This window comes from Lontra canadensis, unplaced genomic scaffold, assembly GCF_010015895.1.
Source record: "Lontra canadensis isolate GAN:19392208 unplaced genomic scaffold, GSC_riverotter_1.0 scaffold160, whole genome shotgun sequence".
NCBI classification, from domain to species: Eukaryota; Metazoa; Chordata; class Mammalia; order Carnivora; family Mustelidae; genus Lontra; species Lontra canadensis.
This window is the reverse complement of record NW_022631154.1, coordinates 611,143-637,101: the sequence shown is the minus strand read 5'-3', so window position 1 is coordinate 637,101 and position 25,959 is coordinate 611,143. Positions and strand designations below refer to the sequence as shown.

Sequence of the window (25,959 nt, the reverse complement as noted above, 5' to 3'; positions counted from 1 at the left end):
GCAGGTGCCACACTTACTGCACAGTGTAAGTACAGACGTGTGGAACCTCTGTGTTGCACACCATTGCACGTCAACTGTACTTCAGTGAAAACATAAAGCACAGGGAGATACTACTTCACGCCCACAGTAGATGGCTGTAATGAAAACTTAAAAAATAAATTAAGAAAAAAGGATAAAAACAAATGCTGGCAAAGATGTGCAGAAACGGGCAGAGTTGCACATTGTTGATGGGACTATAAAATGTTGCAGCCGCTGTGGAAACCAGTTGGTGGTTTCTAGGTAAGTTAAAGACAGAACTGTCAGTATGACCCAGCAATTCCACTCCTTGTATATACTCCGAAGAGCCAAAATCAGATGTTCAAACGAAAGCTTGCACAGGAATGTTCACAGCAGCCCTATACACAATAGCCAAAAGCTGGAAACAACCAAATGTTTATCACACGTGAATGGACAAACAAAATGTGGTCTCACACGACGGAATGCTATTTGGTCCCCAAAAAAGAATCAAGTACTGACACGTGCTATAACACAGATGAGCTCTGAAAACATCACACTAAGTGAAAGGAGCCAGAGAAACAAAAGGTCACATATTATATGTTTTAATTTAAATGAAATACGCACACTAGGCAAATCCATGAAGACAGAAACCAGACTTGTGGTTGCCAAGGGCTGGGGGGACGGAGAAATGGAAGGGACTGCTTCCCGGGGCGAGGTTTCCATTTAGGATGATGGTGGGCTCTGGGACCAGATAGTGGTAATGGTGTGAATGCACTTAATGCCTCTGAATTGTGTGGGTTTTTTTTTTTAAGATTTTATTTATTTATTTGACAGAGAGAGATCACAAGTAGGCAGAGAGGCAGGCGGAGAGAGAGAGGAGGAGGCAGGCTCCCCCATGCAGAACTCAATCCCAGGACCCTGGGATCATGACCTGAGCCCAAGGCAGAGGCTTTAACCCACTGAGCCACCCAAGCGCCCCTGAATTGTGTATTTTTTTAAGAGATTTTTTATTTACTTGACAGAGAGAGATCACAAGCAGGCAGAGAGGCAGGCAGGGGTGGGGGGGGGGGGAAGCAGGCTCCCTGCTGAGCAGAGAGCCCGATGTGGGGCTCGATCCCAGGACCCTGAGATCATGACCTGAGCCGAAGGCAGAAGCTTTAATCCACTGAGCGACCCAGGCGCCCTGAATTGTGCATTTTCAAATAATTATAATTGTAAATTTTATGGTAACCTAAATTAAGTTACTGAGGACCCCACAGAACTGTCTTTATGTGGATTATATCTAACAATTGCTATCATTCAGAAAGTAAAATTGAGAATTTAAAAACATGCATACATTGACTTATTCTAAAATAATAATAACTAGACCATTTCAAAAAACATATATTTTGTTTTTTTATTTGTTTAAAATAACAGAAATTAGCATGACATTTACATCCATCTCTTTTTATTTTAATATCGGCAAGAAGAGTTGATCTAGAGGCCCCCATCAGCACCACCCCCATAGTCCTCACCTATGGAGGAGAGAGGTCTCCCCTCCCGTAAGACAACACAGCAGCAGAGGCCTCCGCTTTCTAGGGCCTACGTTGACTCCTTCTAGAGCAACTCGAGGTGTGGCTGGTCCCCTAACTACAGCCCGTCCACAAACTGCTCGTTGCTGAGCCACCTTGTGTCAGTATCGAAGCTGAAAGCAAGCATTTAGAAATTTTATCACAAGATTGTGATTGGAGTCAGAGTTGGAGGACCCTGGGCTCACAGAGTCCCACCGATACAGATGGATAACTACCAAATCATCCTAAATACCCCAGAACTTGACCTGAAGACTGGCAGAACAATTTCCACAACTAATGACGGAGAAGAGGCCACAGTGTAGGTAGCACGTCTAAGACACAGAGAGGGAGAGAAACGGTGGCTGCTGCGGTGGGGAAGGAGCCAGGGCCCCGGAGAAGCACAGGAGACAGACTAGCACATGGGCAGCCCGGTGTGGGGAGACAATTCCTCATAGCGACTGGCTTGGAAAGCGGAAGGTGAGAGGGGCTGAATTTCATGAGTTCTTGCAACCACTGGGTCTTAAAGCCTGGAGTTTTAAAGGTCAACGGGCATGGTTCCAGGAGAGCCGGGGAAGGGGGCGTTGCGCTGCTCCTGGAGAGAAGGCAGAGCAAAGGGCCCACGGACGTACGTACGGCGTGGAAACCGCGAGCTGAAGAGCACCTGGGGGGCTATTGGCTCTTCTCCAGCTGTACCCCAGCATTCACAAAGACCCCTCCAGGAACAAGGGAACCAGCAGGCGCCAATTCCTACCCTGCCTCCTAGCACAAGCACAGGGCCACCTGCCGGAACCAGGGCAGCACCAATACTCCCTACCTAACTGGCTCACACCAAGCCCCACCCCCTCGTGCTCTGGTGGAACGGCCACTCCTGGTCACACTCACCTCAGGCCTGGAGGCCTCCGTTCCCTCGGTGGTGGCGACAGGTTTTATCTCACAAGAGGACCAGAGCACACCCAGTTAAACTCGCCACATTTGGGTCAGTGCCCAACGCCCAGCAGAGAGAGCCTCAGCAGATGACTGGCCTGGAGGGTAGAGTGGCCAGGACACGACAGCAGGGCACATGCAACACACACTGGAGCCACCTCTGGAAGTGCCAGGCCTGAGGGACACTTCTTCACAAGCCTGTTACCTTCAACAGCAGGAGACGAAGCGGACTTTCCTAACGCACAGAAGCAGGCACAGAGACTTAGGCAAAATGAGAAGACAGAAAGCAATGAAGTTCAAAAAAGAGAAAAAAGAATTACACAAAACAAGAATAGACTTAGGGAATTCAGTGACTCCATCAAAAGTAATAACATTTCTGGGGCGCCTGGGTGGCTCCGTGGGTTAAGCCTCTGCCTTCGGCTCAGGTCACGGTCCCAGGGTCCTGGGATCGAGCCCCGCGTCGGGCTCTCTGCTCAGCAGGGAGCCTGCTTCCTCCTCTCTCTCTGCCTGCCTCTCTGCCGACTTGTGATCTCTGTGTGTCAAATAAATAAATAAAATAAAATCTTTAAAAAAAAAAGTAATAACATTTGTATGACAGGAGTCCCAGAAGAAGAAGAGAGAAAAGGGGGCAGAGTATTTATCAGAAGAACTAATAGCTGAAAACGTCTCTAATTTGAGGAAGGAAACAGATATCCAGATCCAGGAGGCACAGAGAACCCCCAACAGAAGCAAATCCATACCAAGATATGTTGCAATTAAAACGACAGAATATAGTGATAAAGGGAAAAATCTTAAAAGCAAGACAAAAAAAGATAGTCACATGTAAATTTTTTTTAAAGATCTTATTTGCTTATTTGACAGTGTGAGAGAGAGAGCACAAGCAGGGGGAGCAAGAGAAGGAGAAACAGGGTCCCTCCTGAAGCGGGGCTCGATCCCAGGAGCCTGAGATCCTATGCCAAAGGCAGATACCTAACAACTGAACTGAGCCGCAGGTACCCCAGTCACATGGAAATTTTATTGCAATTCGCCTTTGCTGCAACATCCAAGCTCCTGATCATTTTCCTTTGTCCAGTAACGCAGTGTAATACAGTGTATTGCCAGTACCCTTGCTAATAAAATACATCGTCTTTTGTAGAAATATCAGCCCATCACAGCTTGGAGACTGAAAGACGGGCTGCTTAGCAGAAATCCTTTCAGACCCTGGCATTTTCTGCCCAAGTAGCCCTGAGCCCACTGCCCGGGTCCCTGCCTGGACCTATGCTGTCCTCAGGTAGGCAGCCTCTCGGTCAGAACGCACACTGGCCCCACCGGGGTGGGAGGTGTGGGCTACTGGAGCCTGGACTTGTGAGCTCGGGTGTCGGCTTGTGTGCACACCAGGTCTCTCCCAGTGCACAAGAGAGGGGGGAGGGGGGGGGGGCGCGGGTGACAGGAAGAAAAGGGCGCAGACTGAGGGTCGGGAAGCCATGGGTGGCAAGTTCTAAATACAAACCTGGCCTTCCAAATTGTTGAGAAGATACACCTGTCGGGGCGCTGCGGGGCTTGGTCAGTGAAGTGTCTGCCTTCAGCTCGGATCACCATCCCAGGGTCCTGGGATCCAGTCCTGTGTCGGGTTCCCTGCTCAGCCGGGAGCCTGCTTCTCCCTCTGTCCTTCCGCACTGCTCGTGCTCTCTCTCTCTCTCAAGTAAATAACTAAAATCTTAAAAAAAGAAGAAGAAAAAGAAGAACAACAACAACTACCATCTGTTAAGGTAGGGGATAGACCATACTCTAACATCTGTTAGCCTGAACCCTTAAGTCCCTCAGTACTTACACAAGTGGTGTGCGGGCCTCCTTGTGTCACTCACCCCAGCCCCACCATGCCCCAGGCCGGCCCACCCCGAGTGCCCCAGGACAAGCTGCTAGGAGCCCATGGGTCCCGGACACGCACCCCAGCGACTTACCGCCCAATTTAAAGGGGCTCCTGAGACAATGTGGTTAAGAGCCATCAGCTGGGGGGCGCCTGGGTCGGTCAAGTGTCCAACTCTGGATTTCAGCTCAGGTCATGGTCTTGGGGTCATGAGATGAGGCCCCACACAGTCAGCTTGTCCCTTTCCCTGCCCCTCCCCTCGTGCACTCACACTCTCTATATGTGTATCTAAAATAAATCTAAAAATCTAAAAAAAAAAAAACAACTCTCAGTTGAGAGGCGGCAGAACACCTGATGGGATGAGTTGGCTCCTTCTAGTGTCCTAGTTCCAGAGTCAGGGTCAGGGCTGTCGCTTCTTGGGTGGGGTTGGACCAAGAGAGCGGCTGTCATGGGTGGCTGAGGTCCCCTGTCATCTCCCTGTGTCCATTCTGTCTTCACAGAGCGGTTTCTGCTTTGCTGGGAGTCGGCGCTTCTCCTCCAGGAGAGACCTCAGCTCCAGCTCCTGCAAACCCAGCTTTCGGGGCCCCTTTCCTGCCCCGGGAGCAGCTGCCGGAGTCCTCCTGACCCCAGCCAGGGCCCCGCATCCGTGGTTCTTTCCTTTCCCCGGCAGCCCCCTCCTCACCCCTGCAGGACCTCAGTGAACCCGGCGTCCCACGCGCCTCCTCCCCATACTCGGGCCCACACAAGCCATCACGGGGCCCCGGGGGACAGAGAAAGTGTCCTTCTCAATGTGTCTCAGGGCCCCCAGTCATAGCAGGGTGGACAATCTCTGCAGACTCTCCGGCCCAGGAAGACCTCGGGAGGGAGATCGGCCCCTCCCTTCGGCTCCAGAGGGACGGGGCCGGGCCTCTCCCAACGGAGGGTCCCCTGAAGTGGAGGCCACGCCCCCCACCCCCCCACCCCCGTCCTGGGTCTTCGTCAGGGACCCGCTCCCGCGGGCTTGGAGGGGCTGGAGCCGCCGCCCGCCTCTCCCCATCCCCTGGCAGGGCCCGGCCGGCCTGAGCGCGGCGCCTTCCCGGCAGAAGGGTCTGTTTTGAGTCTCTTCCTCCGGGCGGGCACGGGGCCGCCCGCGACCCGGCCTGGGCCACAAGCCCCGCAGCAGCGGCCGGGACCCCGTGCTCGCACTCCCTCCGCGCGCCATCGGCCCTTGGGGACCCGCGTGGCGCCCGGTGCCGGCGGCCTGAGGACAGCGCGCCCCTCACTGCGGGGGTCGGGGGGCCCTGCGGCAAGACGAGCCCAAGTTGAGGAAAATAAGGTCCCGTGTGGGGCGTGTTGAGTGAGAGGAGCTGGGGGGTCCGACCGAGAGCTGAGCGCAGAGGCCGGGGCTGCGCCGGGAGGGGACAGAAGTCCGTCTGGACTGGACGACAACGGTGACTCTGCCACTTAAGGACCTGGAATAAACCAAGGAGCTCAGAGCCCAGAGGAGGGGGAGGGGGAGGCCAAGTCGGGAGCAAGTACGCTCAGGCCTGGAAAGGTCCAGGGGTCACGTGGAGGTCAAAGGTGATCCCAGGGAGGCATTTGGGGGGCGCCTGGGCGGCACTGTTAAGCTCTGCCTTCAGCTGGGGCAAGTTCTCCTGAGGGGGCGTCCTCTGTCTGCCTCTGTCTCCCCTCCCGACTTCACACCTGCTCCGAACTCGGAGAAGACGGTCACCGTGACAGGAAGGGCTGCTTAGGTCAGCGGGACACGGAGTGCGGCTCCCAGCACACCCGGGACGCAGCCTCCCCTGCTCTGCTCCCTGCCAGAAACCTCCCTTCATCTGGGAATCTCAGACTTGGTCTACACCTTGGCTCCTTCATGCTCACTTCTGTGAAAAGCCAGGAAGACGTGAGGCTAGGAGGCCGGTGCCCGTGGGAAAAACAAGACGTCAGGGTACAAAAAAGTCAACATATATTTACCTGGTTCTTTACCCACCCAGCTACCATGTGTTAGGAACGTGTGGGTGGCTTATTTGAAAAGCAAATGGTTCCAGGCCCTGAGTGCCCAGCCTGGGTGCACACGAGGGCCCCGGTCTGCCACGGCCCCGTCCGGCCGAGACTCAGTCCCAGGACAGGTGAGGAAACCACCCGGACGCCGCTTCCTCCCCTCAGCACAGATCCACCCACTGAATTCCGTTTAGGAAAGTCTTTGGCGTTTACCACCAGCCTTGATTAAAGATTAGAAAAGAGACAAACTACACACTTCTCAGAAACTGGAATTTTATAAAAAGGCATTTTTTTCTCTTATGTCCATAAAATGATATAATTCTTGCAAGTATAGAAATGTGTCATAAATTATACAGAATGTTCCTTAATTACAGCTCAATGCAACTTGGTACTGCTTCCCTCCCTAAAAAAACGAGAGAGAACCAAAAAAATAATATATATATAACTGTATATATATATATATATTTATATAATATAGACAAATCAAATATGAAAAAAAATCATCTCCTCTTTGGTATAAAAATCAGACTCTCACCTTGAGAGACACACAAACAGACATGATGTTGGGTTTGTAAACTGTGTGGCCAAAAGGGATTTCCCTGTTAAGCTTCCCCTCCCCTTGGTCCCTGCCCAGCCCACCTCCCTTGAGGCTGCCACACTGAGTGAGACCTGAGGGCCCCTCCCAACTCAACACCAGCCCTCAGCAACCCCTCCACTACCTAGACTGAACTGGGAGCAACTACCCCAGAAGCCCGATTTGGGGTGTAGATGGTGGGAAGGAAGGACAGACACGCCCAGGCCCAGCCAGGCACCGCTGCCCCCAGCCGGCTGGTCCAGCCCTCCTACTCCTCCACACCTCTTGCCAGACGCTGGGCCTGGAGGGGAGGGACCCCCATGTACGAGAAGGGAGAAGCAGAGGTCAACTTCCCCTTTCAGACCCGTCTCTGGTCCCAGGTGTAGATGCAGGAAAATGCCAGATGATGCAAGAGGAAGACAGGCAGGACTCTGCTAACGAACTCAGATCAAAATTTAAAATGACAGAAATCTTTTTCTGGACATCTCACATCGGCCTTAGGTCAGAGATGACAGGACTGTGCACCTGGGCTCAGCCCGACACCAGGACTTACGGACCAGGGACAGACACGTGTGTTGGGGGAGGAAGGAGCACTTCCCTCTCAAGATGAGGAAGGAGACGGCACCAAATCCTCCTCAGTGCTCTGCACACCCCTCAGGAGGACGGGTGCCTTCCTCCCTGAGCGGTGGTTCCTCTGGATCCCCCCCAACCCAGCCAGCCAGGGTACCCCTGGGGGCCGGCCTCCTGTTCCCACAACATAGAAGTCACTCAGAAACCCCCTCTCCTGCCAAATAAGAAACACAAACCCAAACTGGACACAAACACAAATCAAGGAGAGACACACACAACGTGCAGGGCCCGTGGGCCGCAGCAGATCTCTGGCTTCCCGGCGTGATACATTCTTGTGTAATTCAGGAACAGAGGCTCTCGGCCCCCTCTGGGGAGTGGGAGTAAAAAAATACAGAGATTATAGTCTGCCTGCGGGATCCACGCAGGGCTGGGGCAGACCCAATCTCAACTTCTTCAGTTTTTGGTTCCACGTCGGACCCTTCCCTGGGGTGCCCGCTCGGAGGCCCCGCCCCCACCCTGCACCCCCGCAGGTGCCCGCGGGCAGGATGGAGCCCGCAGGGAGGGTGCGGGGCGCCCCAGGAGCAGCCCTCAGCCCTTGAGGGGCTTGTCAGGCCCCGCGCTGGGGCTGCCCGCGCTGTCGCTCTTCTTGCGCCGCAGGCTCTCAAGCCAGCTGGAGCTGGAGCGCGTGGTGAAGCCGGCCAACGCCAGGGAGCTGAGCCGCATGTTCTTGCCCGACATGATGAGTTCCCCGAAGCCTTCCTGGTGCGAGAAGGCGTAGCCTGACCGGCGGGAGCTGGTGCGGCCCACGCGGCGCAGGCAGCGGTGCTGGGCCTTCTGCTTCTTCCTCACCAGCTGGCTGTAGCGCACCTGGGCAGGGCAGCGCAGGGAGGGGGCCGGGGTTGGTGACAGCCTCGGTGTCGCAGGCAAGGGACCCTGCACACGAGGGACACCACCCCCCACGCCCCCAGCCCCGGGCATGAGGAACCCAGAGCTTCTGGGATGCAAGGCTGCACTGGGGGGGCGGGGTCTATCCCAAGAAACAGCAGGGGAAGGCCACCCCACACGCCACCCGCACACGCGTTCCCTCCACAGGGCTCCCTGTCCTGCCCCAGTCCCCCAGAGCATATGGCCAGCGGCTCACTGTGTCTGAGAGATCCGGCTTCAGGCTCAGCTTGAGGAATCGGAAGGCGACCACGGGCATGACGCAGACAGCCGTGGTGAGCGTGATGGTTAGCCACACCGTGGGCTGCGCCAGAGTGTTCTGGGCATTGCCTGGAGATGCAAGCAGCCGGCGGCCTCGGGGTCACCCAGAGACAAGGGGCAGCCCTGCTGGCCCCCTCTCAGCTCCAGAGTCCTCCCTGCTCCCCAACTCTGCTGCAGGGACCTTCCCCCACACCCCTCCTCTGCTGGGGGAACCTCCAGGCAATCCCCCCTAGGACTCCTCTACCAGTCCCTCCTCCAGGCTCACTCCTCCCCTTTATTCAGATTTCTCTATGCCAACGTCGTCTTCTCAAGGGGTCTTCCCTGACTACTTTCTCTCTCTCTACCCTGCTTGATTTTTTTTCCTAAGACTCATTAATTCTAGACGTTCCATCTGCTAACTTGTAAACTGTCTCATGGAAACCTGAAACCCAGGAGAGTGAGGACTGTGCCTGTCGTCAGTTGCTGCACCCTCAGTGCTCGGGACCGTCAGTGGTATAGAGCAGGTGCCGGCTGAACAGCGGATGAAGAACAGATCGGAACTGACGCACCCCTGCACCCGTCCTTCCCGTCGTGCCTCCTGAGCAGCCCCTCTCTGCCTCCGCCACCCCTCCCATCCAGACGCCGGGCGTCAGTCACTAAGGTAGCTCCTCACTGGCCCCCGGACTCCTCTCTCTGAAGTAACCCTTTAACGCCACTCCCCGTCTCCTTCCTCAAAAAAAAGACTCCCACTGGAATAAATCAGGACCCAACAGCCCAGTGTTGGTGCCTCCAATGTCCTTTCTACCTTTCCAACCTCTCACCCGCCCCGTCTACACTTCCGGCTCCCCGGCATGGAGTGGGCCTCACAGCAGCCTCCCCTGTGGACCGTCCCCCGCCAAGTCCCCCCCAACAGTCATCTGCTGATCATGAGGAGGTCCGCCCTCCCTTTGAGCCCGACCCCCCATGGCCTGGATACGGAGGCCCTCTGAGGCCCAGCCCGGGTCAGAGACAGCCCGATGCGCCCCCAGCAGCTTGCCGGGCACCCGGCGCACGGGGCCAGCATTCCCAGTGTTCCCACGGTGCTTGTGAGGCACCCGCCCCGTCCGTGGGGAGCCGCTCAGGGACGCACCCACAAACCGGAACTGGTTTGGAAACATGTCGAAGAGCCCGTTGCTGTGCATGGCAAAGAGGATGGCGAAGTAGACGGCCAGGCTGCCCCAGATGAAGAAGTGGTTGATGGCCGTCCAGTAGCCGGTGTCCAGCCCAATCTGAGGAGGACAGTGGTCACAGGCAGGAAGAGCGATCTCCCCACCCACCCCGCCTGCCCCAGTCTGACCGGCCTCATACCTGCACGCTGACCACGATGACCAGGGACGTGGCCACGGTGACGGCGAATGACTGGTAATCGGCCAGCTGGGTGCCGTCGTCCCGCGTGGCCTCGGCGAACACCCCGTACGGTATGAAGAACATGAGCACGGACGTGTAGATGCCCTGCGCGATGCAGATGAAGAACTCCCGCTTGTTGAAGAGGAGGTTCAGCTGGCCCGGCTCGTAGAGCTTGGGGTACTCCATGCTCCGCTGCTCCGGGACGTCCTGGGCGGGGACCACAGGGGCCTCAGGACCGCTGAGGGCAGACCCCGTCCAGCTTCCTCCCTTCCAGAGTCTCTGACAGCTAGACCCCGCCTCCACCCCCCATCCAGGAAAGTCCCAGGGCGGCGGCAGCCGGGCAGGAGCATAGCCATCCCAGCGCCCGCCCCGGCCCCCCTGCCCCTCACCTGGTCAAAGACCCCCATGGCTAGGACCGGGAGGGAGGTGTACACAATGTTGTAAAGAGTGATAAAATACTGATCGTAGACGGTCTGGGAAGAGAACACAGAGCAAGAGCGGGTGAGCACACGCTCTTCCCCACAGACTGGGCAGGGAGAGACGGCTGAGCGGGGCCTCGGGAATCCTCTGGAGCCCGTCTCTACACCCTGAACGAGTGTTCATTTGTTCTCATTCTGTTTTCTTTAAGTAGACGCCACACCCAGTGTGGGACTAGAACTCACAGCCCGAGACTGAAAGTCGCAGGACTAGGAGACCCTGGGTACGTGTTTTCTTAACGCACAATCCAGACAACGCTGGGCCCTGGAGGGTGACGCCACACAGAGGACGGCTGCCCCAACGGAGCTCACAGACGGGATGCAGCGGGCCGCGGGCGCCCTACCTGGGCGGAGAAGCCGCAGAAGAAGCCAAACCAGAAGTGGACCATGGTGAAGGCAAAGTTCTTGTAGAAGAAATAGCAGAGGAACTTGCACATGCGCAGGTAGGACCAGCGGCCGTGCACCAGCAGGAGGCGCTGCAGGAACTTGAACTGGGAGAAGGAGTAGTCGGAGGCCAGCACAGCCTGGATGCCCTCCTGGCCGCTGATGCCCACGCCGATGTGAGCCGCTACGGGGACAGGTGGTGGCAAGGGGAAGCAGAGGGTCACACACTCAGAACCCCAGCAGGCTGGAGCCCCTCTCCCCCACACATCCACACCCACTCTTGATCATGCTGACATCATTGGCTCCGTCCCCGATGGCCAGCGTCACAGCTTTCTTGTGTTTCTTAACCAACTCCACCACCTGGGCCTTCTGCAAAGGGGTCACGCGGCAGCAGATGACGGCCCTGCAGGCACAGGCCGTCTCCAGGAACTCCAGCTCCATGTCCGCCTCCAACGCGTGGGCCTGGAACACAGAGCCTGAGAGAGCCCCCTCTCCCATGGGCAGACCGGGAGTCGTGCTGAGGTCAGGGGACTGAGAGCGAGGCCGGATGGACCAGCCACGCGGAGAGCAGGGCTCCCGGCAGGACGCTCACCAAGCTGTGCCCACTGATGACCAGGGCGTACTCCCCGGCAACGGCCTCCAGGACAGAAGGGAGCTTGGCAGACGAACGCTTCTCTGGGCAGGTGAAGCCATTCCCCACCGCGTGGGGCGAGTCCAGCATCTTCTCCCGGGCTTTTCTGGGGAGGGGAAAGGCACCCGTGGGCTCCAGCACAGAAGCAGGGCCTGCAAGGGCAGGACACCTTCCGCCTTGGCCTGCGTCTACCTGAGCTCCTCCCGCACTTCCAGGACGGTGTGGCCGGTGACGATGAACACCTCCGTCATGTCGTCCGTCAACATCTTGCAGGAATAGCCGATGTTCACAGCCGTTTCTACCACAGAGACCAAGGAGCTCGGCACGCTCTCCAGCCTGAGGTCTAGGCTCACGCAAGGGCCCGACAGGGCTGCACCCGGGCGCTGGGCTCTCACCTTGCTTATCCCCGGTCAGCACCCAGATCTTGATGTTGGCCAACGTCAGGAGGGCGATGGTCTCCGGAACCCCCTGCTGAAGCTTGTCCTCGATGGCTGTCGCACCCAGCAGCTGAAAATACCACAAGGGCTCTGAACAGGAGAGTCCCGGCACAAGCCCCCCGAGCCCCCCTCGGCCCACTGTACAGCCCGTACCACCATGTCGCTCTCCACCTCCTCGTACACGCTGGCCAGCCTGTCCTCCCGGCTGTCCTGGGCCAGGCTGGCCTGGAGCCGTCTCTGGGCCCAGCCCCCATAGTACTCTTCATCCAAGTCCTTGTACGCCAGGACCAGGGTCCGCAGCCCTTCCCCGGCGTACTCCTGGGGACAGAGCCAAGAGGGTCAGCTGGCCCCTCCTCACCCACGACGCAAGCCCCGCACCACAGGGCCCGTCCAGACACCTACATTCAGGTGGTCCGTGGTGGTGCTGAGCAGCTCCTGGGGGGAGGGGTGCAACCTGTCCAGCAGGATCGTGTCAGCCCCTTTGCAGTAGAGTCGGATCCTCCCTTCTGGATTCCGCACTACGGTCGGGGCAGGGGAGACAGTCCCAGAAGAACTCAGGCAGGCCAAGACCCCCGACCGACCTCATCAGCCAGGGCCCTCGGCACCCCTCCCCCGCCGCAGGCCCCGCGCCCCTGGGCGCCGCCCCAGCCCGGCCACAGCCTCACCGATGACGGACATCCGCTTGCGGATGTTATTGAAGTCCAGGATGGCCAGCAGCTGGTAGGTGACGGCTGTGCCCATCTCGTGCACGGTGATGGTTTTGGGAGTGCGAGAGCGGAACACAAAACCGAAGTTCCTGGCCGCCGTGACCAAGGCACCCTCGTCCGGGGACTGTGCCTTGTAGTATAGCTCGCCTGGGAGGGCAGCAAGAGCACAGGGTCTAAGTGGCCACCCCGGCCGTGACCCGCCCAGGAAGGCCCGCCTGGCCGCGCCCCAGAGCAGACTGAAGGTCCACCATCAGGCCAGGAGAGCGCGAGGCAGGCCGGGGCTCACCTTCGTTCTTCTCTTCAGACATGACGGTGTGACACAGAGAAAGGAGGCGGAAGAACTCGTGCGCGTGGGGGTCGCCCGTCTTGACGGCCTCCAGGAGGCTAGGGTCCCAGAAGACGAACTTCTTGTCGGCCAGAGGGTTGAAGGAGAAGTCCACAGGCTCTGGCCTCTAGGGCGGGAGGAGGGCCATGAGCTGAGGGCGGCCTTCAGGCTGCACCCCAGCCCCGCCGTCCCCACCCCGCTGTTTCCTGCTCTTTTGCAGCCCTTGACCCCACCCGCCACGGACCCCACGTCACCCTCCTGCTCCTGAGTCTTCCTGAACACACCTGCCTCTCCCAGCAGCCCCCACCCTGGGCCAGAGCACCCCGTCCTCACTGGACCCACGGTGACTGGGCTTACCTCTCCCAATTCGGCTTTGTGTCCCAGGACATCGAACACGTCCCCTACACGCACAAGACAGAAGGTGAAGGCGCATCAGCACTCGGCGCCGTGGACGAAGGGCGCCAGCGCAGAACCCCACAGGCACCTGGAGCCCTCGTCGAGCGCCGCGGCCCCAGCACGCCCCTTCCGCTCTCCTGCCAGGCCCCCAGCACCCCCCAGATGCCTTTCACCCCACAGGCCGAACAACGGGCAAACCCCACACACAAACCACAGGCCCGGGTTAGTAGAGAAAGCAGTGAGTCCCGCACACCCCCTGCCCCAGATCACCCCGGGGCCCGGCCACGAGCCCATGGCAGCAAGGCCACGCTAGGGACCACGGTCGCATTCCAGAGACGCGAGAGGGCCCAGGATGCAGCACGGGAAGGGCCGAGCACTCCATCGCCACCCCACATCTGCGGCCCGACCCGGGGCACAAGGCAGACGCTGCCCCCCTCCGCCCCTCCGCCCCCCGCCCCACAGGTCCGTGCAGGGAGGCAGCCAAGCCCGTGTCCAGACGGCAGCGGCGGTGGGGAGCCCCGGCGCGGCCCTACCATAGCTGCGGCCGCTGACGGAGCACTTGCTGAAGACCATGATGTTCTGCGTGAGCGTGCCCGTCTTGTCGGAGAAGACGTACTCCACCTGGCCCAGCTCCTCGCTCAGGGTGGTGGTGCGGGCCTCTGCGGGCGTCCGCTTCTTCGCACAGAACATCTTCTTGTCCCAGTTGATGAAGTAGCTGTGGCCCAGGCGGATGACCTCCACGCTACACGGGGGACAGGAGGTCAGGCTCGGGCAGGGAGCCGCGGACGGGACCCACCCGCACGGGCCTCCGTGGCAGGCCCCCCCCCGCCTGGGGGCAGACAGAACGGACGGACGGACGGACACCTGGGCACAGAACCTGGGAGGGAAGGGCAAGGAGAGCCTGAAAGTGGAGCCGGCCACTCACTGTGGCCGCCAGGAGCTCCCTGACCCCGACCCTGTGATGCTCTCCAGACAAGAGGGGGCAAAGGGCCTGGGCAGGCGGGGCACACAGCACAGGCGGAGGAGGAAGGGACTGCAGACAAGGCGCGCGGCCAGCTCTTACCTCAGGACTAATTACACAGAAACCATGCAGAGAAAACAAGAGAAAGCGTGTGAGGGAGGGACGAGCGAGACACGGCGAGGGCACAGGCCCCCATTGCCCGCCGCAAGCACTGTCCTTCCTCCACCGTCTCGCGCGCCACCGCTCTGGCCTGGCGACCCCGGCAGGGTGCCCTCCACCAGGTCCGACACGGACCGTCAGCACCCCAGGCAGGGGACCGAGCCAGGGGGGCGCCGCTGGAGCCCGGTGTGGCCTGACCGAGGACCCCAACCGGCCAGAGGGGTCTTCTCAGACTTTTCCCTGAGGAGCGGCTCTTGCCCCCGGCACAGCCCGGAGCCCGAGCAGAAAGCGAGAGGCTTTCCTGGCAGCCGCCACGGACGCCGGGGGCAGGGACGAAGCTCAGACAGAAGCCCAGGGTGGGGACGGGCCAGACATGACAGAAAAGCGCCTGAGCAGGCCTGAGGGAGCCGCGGCGGCCGGGACGCAGCCCCCCCGCCCCCCCACCCCGCTGTCTCATTCTCTAATGCGCATCTCATGTCATCGCACCGGCAACGCGGGGAAGAAGGTGGGACGGGGCCGTTCCCACATTACATGCGGAAACCGAGACCCCCAGCGGCCAGGAGCCTCCTGTCCGTGTTCTAGAAAAGCCCAAGTCTTGGCACAGAAACGCCGTCGGCACCGGGACTCAGGGGAGGGCACCCGGGGTGTGTGTGTCAAGGAAACGGGCCGGGCCCTTGGGAAGAGCCCCGTGCCTCCAGACAGGCTTTTCTTGCACAGGTCTCGGGCCCTTGCCCCCGAGGACAAGGCCGTAAGCACGTGGAAGTTTCTTTCTTCCGGCTATCATCCTGCAGCTTCCCCCCGGCCCGGCGCTGTTCACACGCTCCGGGCCTCAAGCATCCCTGATGTGCCCGAGCTCCTACTCGCCACGCTCCGCCGCAGGCCAAGGCTTCGGACCCGTTCCTGGGACTCTTTTCTAAGGACTCTCAGTGTTTACTAAGGAATGACAAAGCGTCAAGACCCTCTGTCAGGAACCAGGTCAGCGGGAACCCGGTCCTGCCCTGTGCTGCTGCCAGAAGGTGACCTTTCTGAGGGTCGCACCTCCAGGCCTCTGTGCCTGTCCTCTCCCCCAGGCCCCCCTGCACCCGCCAGCCCCCTCTTCAGAGAGGCCCTCCCTGACGAATGATCCAGGGGCTGATGCTCCTCACCCCTGTGCTGTCACATTGGGGCCACGGGGTCTCGGCGTCTCGCAGCCCCTCCCAGCCTGCGGCTCCCGAGGCAGACACAGGGTTACACACCTGTATCCCCTGTGCTCACACTCACTGAAGGGGTAGGGACTCCCATAGCACTCACTCCTGTTCTGCTTCAGAAGGCATTTAGATTTTTCTCTCTACGCGACTGAAACTCTTGCTGGGCACGCGGTCCGTCCCTAACATGTCTCTGCGGCGTGCACGGCCGAAGTCAGCATGCGGGCGACCCGTGCCAGACAAATCGGACTCTTTCTGTCACAACCGTCCAAAGTGCCCGGGAACAGTGATGAAGCTTGCTCCGCACACAAAGGTAAACAGCGAACAAGATGCTCGAGGCACAAGGAGCTCCAGGTTCCTTCCCCAAGGGTCCACCTTCACCGAGAGTCTGCCGAGGGACTGCCCGAGCTTCCCGGGAGACCCAGGCAGAGCGAGCACCTACCTGACATAGAGCGATATGGGCACAACGGTGTTGAGAATGATGATGTAGGACCAGAAGGAGAGGAAGCCAGAGAAGAAGGCACTGTCCACCGCCTCGTCCCAGGGCAGGTAGGCCTGGAAGCGCGTCCCGACCTCATGCTCCCAGATAGCGTTGCCGATGGCCAGGATCACCCCCATGCAGACCAGGAACCCGAAAATCTGGTGAGGAGCGGGAAACAGAGGCAAGGTGGCAACTCAGGAAGCCCCCAAAATCAAGTGCATCCCTGAAGGTCACGGCCCGTACCCCAAACCCTCAAAGGCTCAGGCATCTTTAAAACGGCGCCACGCTCGCCCGAGAAGCACCCAGGACTGCTGAGAGCACGTGGTCCGCCAACCGTCACATGGTCCTGTCGCTGAGCACCTGTGTCCACTGTGTGATGAGGGAGCCCTTCCCGGACGGTCAGAGGGTGCGAGCACACTCCTCTCCCCGGGGTGCTCACGGCAAATCACCCATCTACTTGAACTAGCCTCCCCAGACAGGCGACAATGCCAGGCTTCTGCAATGCTCATTATCGCATACAGATCGCCAGAAAAGTTTTTAACCAGGGAAACAAATTTTATCTTCATAAATTAGATTTGAAAGCAAAAAAGTTTAAAGATTGTAAAAGATCGGGCGTCTGGCTGGCTCAGTCCATGCAGCATCTGCCTTAGGCTCAGTCATGATCCTGGGGTCCTGGGATTGAGCCCCACAGTGGGCTCCCCGCGGGGAGCCTGCTTCTCCCTCCACCTCCTGCTCCCATTTGTGTTCGTTTTCTCGCATGCGCCCTCTCCCTCTCAAATAAATAAAATAATGAATAAAATAAATCTTGCAGTCCCTGAAGCAGGACCATAAGAAAATCCTGGCGGTTAAAAGAAAAAAGAGACCACTGTCTGATTTCAGACATCTGTTTCCAAAGCTATGCTCACCATCCATGCTCTGGAACCCAACGGGAACGACCCAGGTGCCCAAGGACTGCCGGGGGGCGATGCGAGCCCTCGTGCGAGACTTAACCACTCTCTGGGGGGTGGTTTGGCAAACCCTTTAAGGCAGGGGCGGACCAGCTCTGCAGAGGCTGGTCCAACCTTTGCAAGCTGGCGTGTAGGGGGCTGGAAGCAGGCAGCGGGGGCGCCAAGAAGGGGAGGAGAGCCCAACAAGGACCTCCAATCTCCAGGCAAACAAGACAAGGATTCAGGAATGGCCAGACACTAAAACAGTAACTTTTCCTTTGGGATCCTCCACTCTGAGACGTCAGGGGAAAGACCCGTTCATTATGCAGCCACCAAATGGAAATTTTTCGTTTAACTCCTTCTCCAACCCTGTGAAGGGCTCCTTGTCCCCGGCAAACGCAAACAGAAGTGGACACGCTGCGCTAAGTCGCCACTGGAACTGGAACCTCGAGAAGGGAAGACCTGTTTCAGCTCTGTCCACCCCTGATTCACTCAGGTCCCTAAGGTTCTTGTAAATAACGTCTTCCCCGCCTAAAGAGAGCCGAAAGGAGCCTCTGAGCAGGGAGGAGAGGGGGGAGCAAGGGCGGGGCGGGGGGGGGGGGGACGCGGGGAGGAGCCTTACCCAGAGCACCAGTGTATTCATCAGGCGATCGATGCTCGTTCTCTTGAACTTGGTCCTGCCGCTGTTCTGCATCAGCTTTGTGTCGGGACCTGGAAAGGAAGGGAAGACAGGGGAAGCCAAGGGAGCCACGGGCCGCCTGGGCCAGGGCAAGGAGCACTGCGAGCTGGAGAGAGGAGGGCTGGGGGCAGGGGGGCTCCGGCCCATGAAGGCTCTGCCCCCCACCCTGGAGTCCAGAGAGCTGGGGGGCGCGGGGGGTGGGGGGCCGCACTCAGGTTCCGCCCTCCGGCCAGAGGCTCGGTGTTGTGCTGGCCCCGCCACCCCTACTCCCCCTCCCCCCGCCCCTTCGCCCCTCCCTGCCCGCTCCCACCCCCTCCCTGCCAGCCTCCCCACCGGCCGCTGGGCAGGCTCACCAGCAAACACCACCAGGCCAAAGCACCACTCCGTGTTACGCAGCACGCAGCCCCGCAGCAGCATGTTCTGGTTGCTCAGCGGAAACTTGCTCTCCTTCCAGTACAGGGTCCCGCTGAACCTGTCCAGCTTGTTGTTGGGCGGCTCGCAGACCACCTCCCCTGCGCGGACACAGAGCAGACACGCGGCTGTGGGAGGTGAGCCGGAGTAACTCGTGGCCAGGAGCACGGGGGCAGGAGCGCGGGTGCGTGGGACAAGGTTGCACGCGCACTCTGGCCTGGGGACCCCACGGGGGGCCCAGCTCTACAGAAGTGACAGCACAGGTCCCCACAGGTTTACTGAAGCCGCCACTGAAAAGTGAAAAACCAAAAACCAGAAGCAACTGCGCGGCGGAGGGATGGCCCAGTGAGGCGGCCCAGGAAGGAGGCCAGTCCCTGGGAATGGCCAGGCGCCCACGTGCCTGAAGGACGCAGCAGGTAAGGAGAGGCCTGTGCGGGGACTTGGGGGCCACAGGGCCCCACTGCTTTGTGCTTGGGTTTGTGCAAACACAGAGCGTGCAAGGACACCCACTGAAGGGGCTGTGCACCTGGCCCGAGGGCGAAACTGGGGTGCAGGAGGCTTGCTTCTCACACAGATCATGGTTTGTTCCTCTAGCAAAGGAGCAAACATCATCAACCGGGGCCAAATGAGAATGAACTGAATTTCTCTGTACACACACAGCCAGGAGGGAGCTAGCGGCTGTGAACTCAAGCAGGCGGGGGCCACCCTGCACTGCTGACACTCCCCCATGAAGAAAGATCTGGGGAGCTGCAGCCCAGTGAAAAGGAGCCGGTGCAATTAAAACCCCAAAACCCGCCCCACCTCCTCCACCCAAAAGTCACTTCTCCAAAGTCACTCACCATCAAATTTGGCGAGCCTACTGATGTCTCCCAACTCCGAGGTGACTGGGATCGCCTGGCGCACTTTCATGTTGGTCTCCCTAGAAGGACAGTGTCCCTAAGTTCTGGTTCCCATCCCTTCCTCCAGATTCTACCTGGGAGCACCTGACCTCTGGGCATCACCCATCTCCATATACCCGAAACTCTTCTGAGCCCTAAAAATTGTCCAAAGGGTATAGACCCCAGACCTGGGAATCTATTCCAAAAAACAAGCTTTTTACCCTTAAGGAGGCAGGAGATGAGTGGCGCTGGGCATCTGACCTACCCGTCGAGTTCTGCTGTCTCTATGTAACACAGGCCGTGGGGCTCACTGCTGGAAAGGAGGAGGAGATCCGCCTAGAGAGAAAATCCAGTGAGGAGCCCAAAGGACCTCCACTTGCGATGCACTCTTTGCTGATCCCTACTTCCCCTGAGCCTTCTTGGTTTGCTTAGTCCCAAGCGTGATGGCTAGAAAGACGCCAGCCCCAGGCGTATTAATATGACACAGAAGCTCCCCACTCAGGGAGCTCCGGGAGCACTGTCGGTTAACCTCCGACGCTTCATGATCCCAGGGTCCTGGGACCGAGCCCCGCATCGGGCTCTCTGCTCGGCGGGGAGCCTGCTTCCTCCTCTCTCTCTGCCTGCCTCTCTGCCTGCTTGTCATCTCTGTCTGTCGAATAAACGAATAAAATCTTAAAAAAAAAAAAAGCGTTCGACCCTTGATTTCGGCTCAGATTGTGACCTCAGGGTTGTGAACCCGAGCCCCATGGTGGGCTCTGCACTGGGTGTGGGCCCCGCTGAGGGTTCGCCCTCTGCCCCCCACCATTCACACAGGCACGCACGCATGCGCTCTCCCTCAGAAGATAAATAAATAAAACAAACGGGGAAAAAAAGCTCCACCCAAGGAAGTTCAATCCATGCGTGATTATGAGGCTGCAAGAAATCAGGAAAGACTCGTTTCTATCTGCCAATGAGAACTGAGGAGACGTGCAGCCCTAGGGGGCCGCCTTGGCCCTCACCGCCACAAACTGATTATTTTCCAGCTTGATGATATCACCGACACGGACGTTCATCCACGGCTCTTGCTGGAGGCTGAGGCAATGAGAGGTCAGGAGAGGCTGTCAGTAGCGAGAGAAGTTCCTGGGGACCCTCCCCCTGAAGGCCCTCGGCCCCCACCGGGCACTCACCTCCCGCGGATCAGCACTTGGGACTGCCGGTTATTCACCTGGTTGTCACTCTTGTGGCGGAACTGCGAAGATGAGACGTCAGACACCCCCTCTGCCAGGGACTCAGCCGGGCAGTGGGGTGCGAAGCGAGCCGGTCCCGCCTTGGGCGCACCTGTCCACAGATGGGCTCTCTCCCTGGCTCCGCCCCCTGCCCGCGGCCAAGGTGCCGCAGTTCTAGGGGCCAGGTGGGGGATGGCAGCAACTTGCTCTCCTCTGTGGGCAGAGGGGAGCAAGCTGGGAGTGGGGTGAGGAAGAGGGGCAGGAAGGGGAGAATGGAAGCGACTCACATAGTCATCGGTGGCATCTTTAACAGCCGTGATGGCGAGGACGAGAACCAAAGGCACGATGGTGGTGAACCAGGACAGGGAGGACACCTGGGGGATCAACTGCAAGGGAAAGAGGGCGTGGCTCTGAGGCCCCGCCCATCCCCTCCCACCCCCACCCCCCCTCCCTCTTGGTTCATTTGGCTTCAGGAGTGCCAAGGATCTACCTGCAGAATGAGAAGGAACAGGAAGTAGGTATTGGCAACTTCCTGGAACTGCTCAAAGAGGTTGACAGGCAGGAAGGTGAGGATATTGTACTTGGAGGTCTTGATGCAGTTACTCTGCGGCAGGCAGGCAGGCGGGAGATCACCACACAGCCTCCACCCCCACCCAGAACCAGGCAGGGCTGCCCCCTCCATCCTCCCTCCCCAAACCTCTGCCCCCAAAAGCCAGCAAGCACAGGCCTGGGAGGGGGAAGGGGCAGCAAGAAGGGAGTCTCCTGGGGTCCACCTGTCCTGCAGCACCACCACGTGAAGGTGGGAAAAAATCAGCATAGCCTCCAAGGCAAGTGGCCCAGGGGCTGCTTCTGTCCCCTGACCCCCACCTCAAGGGGGCCACTCCCCCCACACACACTCAGGAGGAGGGAGCAGGCCAGCCAGAGTCACTCACCGCATACTGGAATTTCTCGTTGTATTCCCGGTCGTTGGCTCGAGCCCGCCTTTCTTCTTCTGCAACAGAATGCGGATGATGCCGCAGTCAGAAGGGGCCCATGGGGGCCCAACACCCTGTCAGGGCTACCCATTTTGTGGGTTTTCCACTGAGGGCTCTTGGCTCCTTCCACAGGACAGTCTGAAGGAGCTGGTGCCCCACCTGAGGTGTCGCTCACTCTTCCCTCCGGTCCCTCTCACCACCAGCCTGGCCTTTTGGCTCCGCAGGCATTCATTCACAGGACAAGACCAACAATGTCAAGGTCTTCTGTTAGGGGCACTCAGTTCCCCTCCCCCATCCCTTTAATTAACACCTTAGCCTCAGGGATCCCCAGAGCAGCAGCTGCAGACCAAGAGGAGCCCCTGCAGGCCCAGCCACTGCCCTCCTCCTGACCTGGGGGTGGGGTGGGTGGCAAGCCAGGGGGTCACCCTGCTCCGCAAGTGCTCTGCGGCAGCCCCACAGCCCCACGTGCAGCACCCCCTCCGCTTGTCACATGTCACCCGCAGAGCCTTCTGACTGGCCCACAATGACATCACCTTATTTCAAAGCTCATCTTCCAGTCGGAGAAGGGGGGGTCAGGGATGCGGGTCATGCAGAACAAGACGGCGATGAAGGAGGCAGGAACGGGATGTGCTTTAAAGGGCTGCTCTGACTGTAACCCCTCCTGTGCCATCTGCGCATCTCGCCCTTAACACACCTGCCACCCACGGAGTGACACCTATCCTGAACACTCGCTCATCTGGGGCTGCAGGTGCCAAGTTCATGTCCCAAAACGCGGAGCTGTCCTGTAAAGGGATCTCCAGACCACCTCTGGGGGTCACAAGGACCACAGGCTGAAAAGGGGGGCTCCCTGGCGCCACAGGGAACACAACGCATTCAACCAGCACAGGAGCCAAATGCTGCATTACAGAACCCCCTCACCCCTCCAAAGACCCCTGCAGAGCACTGCACAGGAACAAAACCTCGGCACAGGGCTCCCTCCGCCTACTCGGAGGGCTCCTTCCCTCCCAGAAACTTCCCCAGCGGGGACCCCTCGCTCTGAGCCCCCTGCGTTGTCTCCAGAGACCGTGCAAGCGAGAGGCAGGGGCCAGACCGTTCCGGAGCCGGATCTCTGGGTCTGGAAAGGAGAGGACCAGGGACAGCTGGGGAGAGCCCAACGGGAGAGTGAGAGGAAAAAGCACGGACCCGGGAGAGCTGCTAGGGGCTGCCTCCTGTTACCTGTCCCCCAAGAGGGCTTCTTTCTGCTCCAGGAGGGGGGCGCCCCGGCCCGGGCCCACTTCTCGGGCATCTCCTTGGGGACCGTCATGATCCCGGTTGGAGCGGGGGAGGACGGGCTGTCTGTCGGTCCGTCCTCGGCCTCAGCGGCGCGGATGCGGCGGCCCCCCGGGCAGGCGCAAGAGCCTCGGCCGCTCAGAGGGGAGCCCCGGCCGCCGCGCGCGCGCCCCACCTGCAGCCCCGGCCATCCCCGCGGCCGCCACCCCCAGGCCCGGCCGCCCGCGCGCCCAGTGGCCCGAGCGCGGCGCGCGCCCCGGCTCCGCCCCCTGCCCGCCCCCCGCCCGCAGGGCAGCGCCTGCCAGCGCCGCGTAGGCGAAGACCGCGGAGCCCCGCCCCCCGGGGGGGAGCCGCCAGTGTTGTCCGGGCAACCGCTTACATCCCGCCCCCGCCTGCAGGGAAACGGGGGTGGGGGGCAGGGCGGAGGGAGACTACAAGGAAGGTGGAATCGCAGTGCCCCAGGCCGGAGGCTAAGCGCCCGGGTGCCCCGAGAGTGAGGGGAGGAGAGCCCAGCTCAGGTATCCGGGAGACGACTTCGCCTCCTAGGCTCCCCGCCAGGATGGGCAGGGCTGCGATCGACCCTCCTCCAGACTCAGTGCCAGTCGTCCCTCCTCCCTCTGCTCCCCGAGCCATAGTAACACCCAATCTTGATGATCCCAGGGATTCCAATCCCCCCGCCGCCCCCGTCTTACCTGGGGGGCGCTTTTTTGCACACAGTGCCATCTCACCCAGCAAGGTCCCAGCAATCCCATGGGAGACCCTGCAGGAGGGTGACATACGCGTGAGTTCAGAAAGCCAAGGGCAACCCTTCATTCCGCTCTTCGGACCCCTCCTGGAGGTTCTCTTTCCCAGCTCTGGCCCTCCCCACGGTGTCCCCCTCCACCCCCCACCCATGCCTCAGCCTTCAATGGATGGGGGGGGGTATGTGTGTGAGCACTTGTGTGAGGACTGGCAGATTACAGAAGCTGAGACCTACGGGGAAAAGAAGGGAACAGACAGAAGTGGCCAGACAGGAGGGGCACAGCTCTCAGGGAGCCCATCCCCGGGCCCATGAATGCCCCCATGTGCCCTCCTGGTGGTGATGAGTGGTCCCTGTGTTTACTGGAAAGCAGTTTCCACCAAAGGGTGGTGTTGAGGGAACCTGGGCCAGGAAACACCTGGCAGAACCTCAGGAAACCAAGTGGGCAGGCTCCACCCTTCCCAAAATGCTTATAAGACCCCCATCCCCCAACTGCTGGGCCTTCCATCCTCACCTCCTGCAGGGGAGCTCACACTAAAGGCATGGTCTGCATTTCCTGAACACAGTCCCCAAACCACTTCCTCTCAGTCTGGGTCAGCTGAGGGGCCTTGCCCAGCGGTGCTGGGGAGTGGCCCTTGCTCCCCCCCCACCCCCCTGCAAGCCCAGACTGCTAGGGATGGCAAGAGGTGCAGGCTCTGGGAGCATCAGTCAGACATGCCTTTGCTCTCCTTCCATCTTTCTGTGTCCCTTTCACCCGAAAAGGTAAAAGGCCTGGCCTCCAAAACAGGATCACAGAGCCTCAACCCTCTTGCCAGCTGGGTCCCAGGTCCTCCTGTCGCCCCCTCTTTCTCTGTCTGGGTGGAAAGCCTTCCCCCTCATCGGTGCCCCTGACTCGGGCCTCCTAGGCACAGCCTGCCAGCCGGATGCCGAAAAAGATACCGACTGCCTGTCTGCCCAACCTCTGTAATTACAGGCTCTGGCCACAGCCCGTCACCCACACCCGTCATCCCTTCACTAACTCACACTCCCTTTCCGAGCCCCAGATCAGGCACAATGCCACAAGGCCTTTTCCTCCCGGACCCTTCCCAACACCAGTCGCCACGGATGCCTGGCTAAAGAGGAAAAACCTCATCCACAGTTTTGGAGATGCCAAGCCCTCCTCCAGGGGGGCCCTCTCCAGGGTCTCCACCCAGTCCTGAGTATGAGTCATGGCAGGGTGGGGTGTGGAGGGAGAGGTTAAGGAGAGGACGGAAGGGTGGGCACGGCAGGGTGGGGTGTGGAGGGAGAGGTTAAGGTGGGCATCCCAAGTTCCATACCAGCCCCACCACCCTAAAGGGAGGTAATCAAGATACACCACCAGCCTGGAGATCTGGGTTTGAGTCCCATGAGAGAATTAATGAGGGAACCACACACACCTTTAGGAGTCAGGAGTCTGGACACGGAGCAGGAAAGTTGTTTTACCTCTAAGACCCTGGGGAGAATGAGAGCTGACTTGGTCCCAGACCTCATCCCCTCTGCGGGGCTCTGATAGGGAGGGAACAAGAGTGGCAGAGGGGAAACAGGGAAACCCTGTCACTTCTCCCCAGTCTCACACAGCCTGGGTTTTTTGAACCATCAGGCACACCAGCCACGTCGCCCTGCCCATCACCCTGCCCCAGCCCCCTCTGCAGCCACATTTGGGATAAAAATAGCCAGCTCTGGGAAGAAGGCAACGCTTCATGGAGGAAAACGGCTCCTCCTCTCTGCCTGGCCCCTGCTCCCTTCCAGCCCAAGCCCGGGAAGACGAACCCCTTCTTTCAGAGGAGGCTGGCAGGGGTATGTGTGGGCCGGTCAGGGGAACAGAAGGAAATGGAATCCTAGACCCCCAGCTCACTTGCCACCAGCACCCCTGGCCACCGACATCGCCAAGGCCAGATGCCAGGGCTCAGTTCCCAGCTCCGAAACCCCAGAGCTACTGACGCTTTTTGCGCCCCTGCTTTGGCTCACGCACAGACCTCCACCTTGGAAAAAGCCTACCAGCCCGCACTCCCTTCTCCAGGCGCCCAGACGCTCGGACCAGGGACACTGCCCTCACCCCACAACTCTCGGGGAGGCTCTCCCCTTCTCGCTGCCCCACAGGCTGCTCCGCGCCCCCCACTTGGGCAGCCCCTCCTCCCGCGGTGCGGGGAGCCTCGGGACCCCCATCCTCAGGCACCCGCACCGTCGTCCCTGAGAGCACGCGCGCCCGCCCCGCCTCACCTCAGCGCGCCGCGCCTGGCGCCCGCCCCGGCCTCCCCGTCCTGCCCATGTCGGGGGCTGCGGCGGGGGGCGCTCGGCTGGGCTCCCCGCGGGCTCCCGCCCCCAGCTGCAGCCCCGCTCCCCCGGGGCTCGGCCCGCTACTTTGTGTCAGTTTCGGCCGCGGCGGGGCGGAAGTGACGGAGGAGGCGGCAGAGGCGGGGGGCGGGAGGGGGTTTTGGGGAAGGGGAGGGAGGGGGAGGGGAGGCGGGACCCGCCATCTTTGTGCGGGGCGGGGCGGGGCGGAGACGGGGTCTTTACCCACCCGAGGCCGTGTCCCCTCACCCCCACTGCACATCCATCCCACAGCCAAAAAGCCAAATCAGCCAGCAGAGCAGCGAGCCCGGGCGTTTTTTGTTTTTTCAAGTTTATTTATTTCAGTAATCTCCGCGCGCAACAGGGGCTCGAACCCACGACCCCGAGACCGCGTCGCAAGTTCCTCCGACTGAGC

The 25,959-nt window shown here is 59.8% G+C and overlaps 1 protein-coding gene across 7 annotated transcripts; it reads right to left on the bottom strand.

The window, feature by feature from the left end:
- Nucleotides 1-7,974: 7,974 nt before the first annotated feature.
- ATP8B2 (ATPase phospholipid transporting 8B2) lies at nt 7,975-25,617 on the bottom strand. Of its 7 annotated transcripts, none has more exons than XM_032844982.1 (28): nt 25,473-25,617; nt 23,188-23,255; nt 21,185-21,243; nt 20,743-20,856; nt 20,540-20,638; nt 20,214-20,275; nt 20,046-20,118; nt 19,313-19,383; nt 19,009-19,088; nt 18,112-18,270; nt 17,702-17,790; nt 16,115-16,311; nt 13,902-14,110; nt 13,330-13,373; nt 12,934-13,099; nt 12,606-12,794; nt 12,343-12,458; nt 12,094-12,258; nt 11,899-12,010; nt 11,696-11,801; nt 11,465-11,609; nt 11,151-11,334; nt 10,833-11,056; nt 10,402-10,485; nt 9,974-10,219; nt 9,756-9,894; nt 8,586-8,716; nt 8,033-8,311 (listed from the first exon to the last, which is right to left on the bottom strand). In XM_032844982.1, exons 2-28 carry the CDS (start codon nt 23,216-23,218, stop codon nt 8,033-8,035), a joined length of 3,573 nt encoding a protein of 1,190 aa, XP_032700873.1. In that variant the 5' UTR covers nt 23,219-23,255; nt 25,473-25,617. The 7 variants fall into 7 exon arrangements, with proteins under 7 accessions (XP_032700872.1, XP_032700876.1, XP_032700875.1 ...); XM_032844983.1 differs by lacking the exon at nt 25,473-25,617 and adding an exon at nt 24,650-24,688; XM_032844981.1 differs by lacking the exons at nt 23,188-23,255; nt 25,473-25,617 and adding an exon at nt 22,442-22,529 and having other exon boundaries at nt 7,975-8,311.
- Between the last annotated feature and the right edge of the window lie 342 nt (nt 25,618-25,959).